This window comes from Sesamum indicum, linkage group LG14 (assembly GCF_000512975.1).
Source record: "Sesamum indicum cultivar Zhongzhi No. 13 linkage group LG14, S_indicum_v1.0, whole genome shotgun sequence".
NCBI classification, from domain to species: Eukaryota; Viridiplantae; Streptophyta; class Magnoliopsida; order Lamiales; family Pedaliaceae; genus Sesamum; species Sesamum indicum.
The window spans coordinates 1114528-1121952 of NC_026158.1; the positions used below are offsets into that span (position 1 = coordinate 1114528).

General features: G+C 34.7%; 1 protein-coding gene across 1 annotated transcript; it reads left to right on the forward strand.

Annotated features, from left to right (window-relative positions):
• Window positions 1009-2650, forward strand: LOC105176762 (mitogen-activated protein kinase kinase kinase NPK1-like). Its single transcript, XM_011099665.2, has one exon. It carries the CDS (start codon window positions 1127-1129, stop codon window positions 2558-2560), a length of 1434 nt encoding a protein of 477 aa, XP_011097967.1. The 5' UTR covers window positions 1009-1126; the 3' UTR covers window positions 2561-2650.

Sequence of the window (7425 nt, forward strand, 5' to 3'; positions counted from 1 at the left end):
CATAATTGATTTATACAAATGCAAATTGTAATTAAAATTTTAAACCAACTTCATTCTTTAGGGCAATGAAGGAACTGAAATGTTATTTAAATGTAACAGTTCATTAAGAAAAAAGAAGAAAGATATTTGTACTGAAATTAAAGTTAAATTATTTAAAGAAAACATAACTTGTTGATACGCAAAAAAAAAAAAAAGAAGAAGAAGATATTATTCGAATTAGGTTCGGCGAACCAAATTAATCACAAAGCAAGCGTAATATACTTGCTAAGCGATTGGCAATTCTTTTTTTAAAATATACACCAATCACACAATAAGTATATGGGATAATTACACTCCCCTGATGTTTGGTGTAACTACATGTAGACCTTCTATGATTTGAAAAATTACACCTCGCATCCCTGAGGTTTGCTTCTGTCTAATAAGTAAGTTCCTCTATCAGTTAAAATTAACTGAATCTATTGATATTAATCAAAGAATTTGAACGAAAATATTTACCGTCAATTGTACGTCAAATATTATTTTCTAACTAAATTACCATTATCACGGTGAAAGAAATATTCATTTTTACATGCATTAACGCGTGAAAACATATGATGGTAATTTGATCATAAAATAAATTATTTAACCTGCAACGAATCGGTAATACGTCAATTGAAGAAAAATATAGAAGTTTTTTTGATTTTTTGTTAATATCAGCAAATTTGATAAATTTTAACCAACATAAAGACGTATTTGTTAGACAAACGTAAATATCAAGGATGCTAAATATAATTTTTCAAATCACAAAAAATTTACGTGACACAATTTTTAAATATATTACAGTTACTATAAAATTATTTGAAATTCGATGAAACTTGAATTGTATTAGAATTTCGGACCAAATGTAAAGTAGACGGCTGCGACTCGTATGGAAGAGGAATTCTGAAGAAAGATTCTTCGCACAAAGACAAGAAAGAAACACATCCAATAAATACAAAGGAATAACTGTTAATACAGCTAACTCTGTCTCTTTTTTTAATTCACCTTTCTGCTTATAAATACGCTTCCAACTCCAAATCACCCATTTCCGTTAGAGTTCAAAACCAAGAAACTTAAACCTTGAATCTTCATCTTTCTTCTCTCTTCGATGGAGTGGACACGGGGTCCCATGATAGGCCGGGGCTCCTCCGCCGTGGTGTTCATAGCCACCACCGCCTCCGGCGACGTATTCGCCGTTAAGTCTACTGATCTTTCTTCTTCTACCTTGTTGCAGAGAGAGGAACGCTTGGTTTCTCAGCTTTGCTCTCCTTATGTAGTCAAGTGTTTCGGGTCTGAGATAACGTGGGAGGAGAACAAACACGTTTACAATCTGTTTTTGGAGTATGTTCCCGGCGGGACGCTTTCTGATCAAATCGGGAAACAGGGTGGTTCCTTGGGTGAAAGCGTGATTCGGTTCTATGCGCGTGAAATGCTGCTGGGGTTGAGTTATCTTCACTTGATGGGATTGGTGCACTGTGATATCAAAGGTCAGAATGTTCTGATTGGTAGTGATGGGTTGAAGATAGCGGATTTTGGGTGCGCAAAATGGGGAGAATCGGATGGTTCTGGTAAACCGGTGTTTTCAGGGACGCCGGCGTACATGGCGCCGGAGGTGGCTCGTGGCGAGGAGCAGAGTTTTCCCGCTGATATATGGGCGCTGGGTTGTACGATTATTGAAATGGCGACGGGATCTAATCCCTGGCAGGAGATGAAGGACCCTGCATCAGCCCTCTACAGAATCGCGTTTTCCGGCGATGTCCCGGAGTTCCCCAGCTGGTTTTCCGATAATGCCAAGGATTTGCTCGCCAAGTGTTTGAAGCGAGACCCAAAAGAACGGTGGACGGCGACTGAACTTCTGCAGCACCCATTTTTCAGTTCTGCGGAGGAGATTTGTGTAGAGTTCACCAGGAAATCTCCGACTAGCGTAATGGACCAAGGTTTCTGGGATGCTTTGGAGATTCTGACGCGCTCTTCGCGAAATCCGACCGATATTGCTTCCCCCTCGGATTCTCCGGCGGGTAGGATCAGGGCTTTGATCGGAGATCCTTCTCCGTCGAACGTGAATTCGACGGGTTGGACGGAGGAGGAAGACTGGTTGACGGTGAGGGGCAATGAAATTGAAGAATGTTCAGAAGCTGGGGAGCAGAGTGACGAGGATACGAATCAAGATCTTGAAGAACTGATGGACGACGAGTTTACTGCAATTTCCAGTGTTGACGAAGAAGAGATTCAAACCTTAATTTTAGCAGAGAATTCTTTGTTGGAGTGTGTTAATGGAGATACTGAGAGTGTTGAGGATTTTTCTGTATTCAAACACATGAACTGTGATAAATATGTTAATGGAAACATTTCTTCGTCAAGATCCACTTTTCCTACAACCTTTGATCCTCTTCTTTTTTTTACTTGGAAGTATTGTTCAGTGCTCAAGAACTGGCTTCTTTGGCTCCCTACTCTTCCAAATTTCCAAATCAAATTTGGTCGAACTCAAATCAAGTACTATCAATTTTTACAGAACTGGCCATGTGTTCAGGCCGATTTATAGGCATAGAATTATTGGCGTAAGAATTCGTGCGATCCAAAATCGATTCGTTTGTAATCTATCAAATATGGGTTTGACATTAAAAAAAAAAAACAGAAATTCTAAAGTGAAGGGGGAAAGAATATGGTTTTCTTGACTATACAATTTGGATTTGCCTCAGCCCTCAACTCAATTCAAGTTCTCCATTTCAAATCTCTAACTCCAAAAGGCAAAAAGGCAAAAGGTATAAGAATTTTATAAATAACTACTTTTATTTAATTATTTGTCCATTCAATCAATATTTATGTTGAGATTATGCACTAGTTGTGTTGAATTTTTATATTTATTCTAGGTTTATCAATTGATATATTATGCGTGTATGTATATATATATATATAATAGGATCAAAATCAATCGTTTTTTTTTTTCTAATTCGATCAAATCAATGACCTAATAACTTAACCGGTTTGATCTCCAATTCGAGTTCAGAAATATTGCATACTACAATTGCCATATAAATTGCCACTCTTTTCGAATTGTACGTCATAACAAAAATATTACAAATGTAATTCTGATTTTAATCGGAATTTCCTTAAAATAGATGTAAGATGGCTAAAAGGGGCTGCCGAATTTGAAAGTTTACAACACAGAAAAGATTAACATTTGAATATGTTTTTTTTATATAAAAAAAATAAAGTGCAGTGGATTTGACCTTAATTTCTCAACGTCTAATAATACACAAAACTTTAAAAAAAAAAAAGAAAAATCTCTGGTCAACCATTATTTTAGTATTACAGGACTTTGTGAATGTGACGTATCTATAAGGTTTCATGTTGGGATTAATATTGCCTGAGTTCTGCCAAAAGGTGCAAATGCCATACTCGAAATTGTCCTAAATAATCTATACATCAGATTTCATCATTTATTTATTTTTTTATGCCAACTAATTACATAATAATTAATGTAAATTGAAATCCATTCCCCTAATCGTGTTTGAACAATAATTTTCTGCAATACCCTTTCTTTTTTTCTAGATTTTTATTATTTAAAAAAAGTCATATATTTTTAAAAATATTTGAAAAATGCAAAAAAAAATCTGAAAAGTGAAAGTAAATAATTCATATGATATAAATATTAATCCATAAAAATATTTTTAAAAATATATAAAATTACAATTCACAATAGAAAAGGGCATTTTGTCAGTTCACTATAAATCGGATGGTAGCCTTTAAAAAACTGATGGAATGAATATTAAACAGCTGTTAAAATAAGGGGAGTATTTATAATTTACTAAATAACAATGAAATATTTGTTAATATACCAGATTTTAACAGTCGAAACCCATTTTGAGTGGTTCACACAACTGAATATATCAAATCCCTCGCAACCAATTGTATGGATCACCGGAAACTACCGGCTTCTAGAAATGGTCCCAATCCAATTTGGAGTTGGACTGAGTAATTAGGACAACCGGCGATGATGCAATTTCCTTACTTCTCCCGTCAGTGTCCCTCAGGTCAGCTATATCATCGAAGTCAACCCCACTGCGTGTTCAGACACAACAGGAGTAGGTGTGAACGCACAAGACTTGAAGCATCCGACAAAAACCAATTCAATAAGTCAACCATTTTTTAATTCAATAAATTAAAAGTTAAGTCAATAACGCAACCTCAAACTCACAGGTCAACCCCACCCCAATACACACATACACACACTTTGATTATTTCAAAGGAAATGGTCCTTTGATGGTTAGACTTCACCAACTTTATCCATACTTTACTCTTTTCTTTTCTTTTTAAATAAATAAATGGGCAAATTACAATAGAGTTTTCTTTCTTTCTTTTTTTTTTTTTTTAAATTTATCATGATTACGAATATTTTTTCGTTATTTAAAAAATTATCAATATTTCATTGAAATTAACGACCGTCTAACAAATACCCCCTACAATGTGTTGTCACGAAAGAATATTTGTTAGAGGATTGTTAATTACATGGATGTATTTGTAATTTTTCAAACAACGATGAGATAATTATAATTATGATAAATCTCATGGGAGTTCATTATAAATTACTCTAAATAACTCGTCAATAGTTTATATATTAAAAAAGAAACAAGAATTAGGTAAATGGGCAAATATGAAAATATATGCTTTGGTGTGGAAGGTGGAGGATAATTTGAAAACGATGTGAAAAACATGTATAGGATAGAGGTATCTTGATGATTTTTTTTTTTTAGTTATTTATATATGTAAGCCGTATCAGCTAACAAGTGGTGCAGTAAATAAAAATGTGTTTTTAATTCCGTCAATTTTTATTATTTGATAACTCTCCCTTTTAAAAATAATATATTACCAAATATCACGATTGTCAAACACTAATGTCTTTTTTTTTAAAAAAAGGTAATTACATGATTATATAATATCTTAATAAATTAAAAAGTACATCAATCCACTCAATACATTATGCAATTAAAAATAATAAATAAACAAACTCATACAAAATTTAAAAAAAAAACATTTAATAAAATCTCGATCTTAACCGTTAAATGTGTAGCTAAAACATCATGAGTGATTGAGACACTTTAGTACTAGGCCAAGTCCCAAGAAGCGCGCCTTATGATTGGCCAACTATTTAAGCACATTTGAGGGGCAGAAGGCAGTAAGCGTTCTCTCCAAAAGGCAACTTTAGTAATGCGAGAACAACAATATGAGTGGAGCATGGAGTTTGAAGGGGGTTTTGTGTTAGGGAATCCTATGCAGCAGTGCCTTTTCACTCAAAGCACAAACATCGCTGTAGGAATTCCACTTCAATTACATCATCAATGACTGTCCACCACCACCACACCCCTCGGTGCGCCCCTATGTGAATCTTTTGTCGCGTTTCTCCTGTTGTTGATGAGCCCACTGCCCGCATCGCCTCCTCATTCCCTATTGATTACAGTAGCGTTTTCTGTTTTATATAATACTGTATCTTTCTTTCGAGCACTCGAATTTTTCAAGTATACAAAAACACACATTGACGAAAACGAAATCCATAACTCTTTTGATTATCAACCCATAACTTCGCCAATTAAACCATAATTCTTTAGCTGTTTACGACCCGTTTCAAATTCTACTGCCCTTAACCGCATCCATCAAAGGGGCTACATAGGCGGCCCACTTGCATGACCAGCATGCTTTGTCTCCATTTCCCTGTCAACACAATCCAAATCCACTCAAACTACGTACCGATGAGGAAATATATTCTTTGCCGAAAGCGCATTAACACTAAATTCGGATTCTCAGGCTTAGCAATTATTGCTGAAACCGGAGGCTATGCCATTTTCCACGACACTGCCTGAGAGGAAATACTGCAGTTGTTGGGGCAGTGTCGCCCTTTTCCAGGAACCTAGTCTAATTTGGCGCCACGCTGAAGTCTTTGGTGCCACTGCCAAATGCCTGCGGTTAATGAGGCATACAAACGTTCTTGTACATGTCTGTATTTGGATTCTTGTGGTTGTATCTCTTAGGCACTAAGTATGTTGGTCCATTTTTGGACTGACATGTTACGGTGTTGTTTATTAAGTATGCATAGTTTTCGATTAAAGGAATTTAATTATTACGTATTGTTTCTTTTATCGAAATTTGAGACATTGCTTGACTTGGTCATCGTAGCCCACCATATATATAAATAAGTCAAGCCCAATACTTGTTGAACCAAGTATTATCGATTGATTACCGTCATTTCATAATACACCCATATAAAATGACGAGCTCAACGTTAAAGTGTCAATAGTAAAGTTCGAAGCATTTAAATGAAAAATTGAATGCTTGATCACTAGGCCATCATGTTACACCAAACATGAGAGTTTGAGACAACTTTAAAAGAATTCAAGAACTCGTCTAAATATTTTTTTTTTCTTGACAAAAAAAATCAACTTAAAACATAGCGAAATAATAAAGTTTTGAACAAAGGTAGTTCATACGAGAAAATAGTTGAGAGGGGTTAAAAAACAAGTCATGTTCAAATTCAAGGTTATTAGGCCATAAAGACATAGGACATAGGAAAAGACTGTAATGATCTAGAAAGACATGAATTTCCGATATGTAGCACAGGTAGGAAACCACAAAGTTTCCGTCCTGCTACTTGTCTGTCACGTTTCCTCCCAAAAAACCCAACACATCCTCCCTCGAATAAAGGTTGTACTCTTTAGCACCATCAAAACATCATCCACTCTGCAAGAACAACATTTTCTTGTCCGGACAAATTTGCTCTTCACGTTCAATCATCCACACCATGTCAAAATCCATTTTGATTGTATTATTAATATATGTTGTGGGATTTTGTTTAAAGTAAAAAATGTCCATACAATACGTGAATTTGATAATTCATAATTGGGCGGACCTCCTAACATTTATAATTACGAAAATCTCATTATTTTTTAAGTGAATTGGCCTATAATACAATTTAATCAGTCTCAAATATATGAAAATCTATATTTGTAAGTGTTTTTTTTTTTTTTAGAAAAAACAAAACACGGTACTTTTAGTGGTTTAAGATGTGGTTGCTATTCTAAAAATAATGGGTATTCTTCATAATCCAATTATATGCCCGCAAAACGCAAACACGGTTTAGAACCATGCTGGGAATGATCCTAACAATGACCCCCGATGCTAAAGTTAGTTATCAGAAATGGATACTGAAAAGAATACAGAATAAATGCGCGATAGAAACTAGACCTGATAACAAGAGGGAGGGTATTTATAGAAAAAACCTAATTGTACGATTTTATGTATGTCGTTGATGTTAGAATAATCTAATAGTCATCGTAGTTTTATATATCAGGGTTTTTAAAGACAAAAAAAAGTCATATCATTCAACATTATACTTTTGAAATTTTTCAATACATT

Coding starts and splice junctions, on each gene's coding strand:
- LOC105176762 (XM_011099665.2), top strand. CDS start 1,127: ATGGAGTGGACACGGGGTCCCATGATAGGCCGGGGCTCCTCCGCCGTG.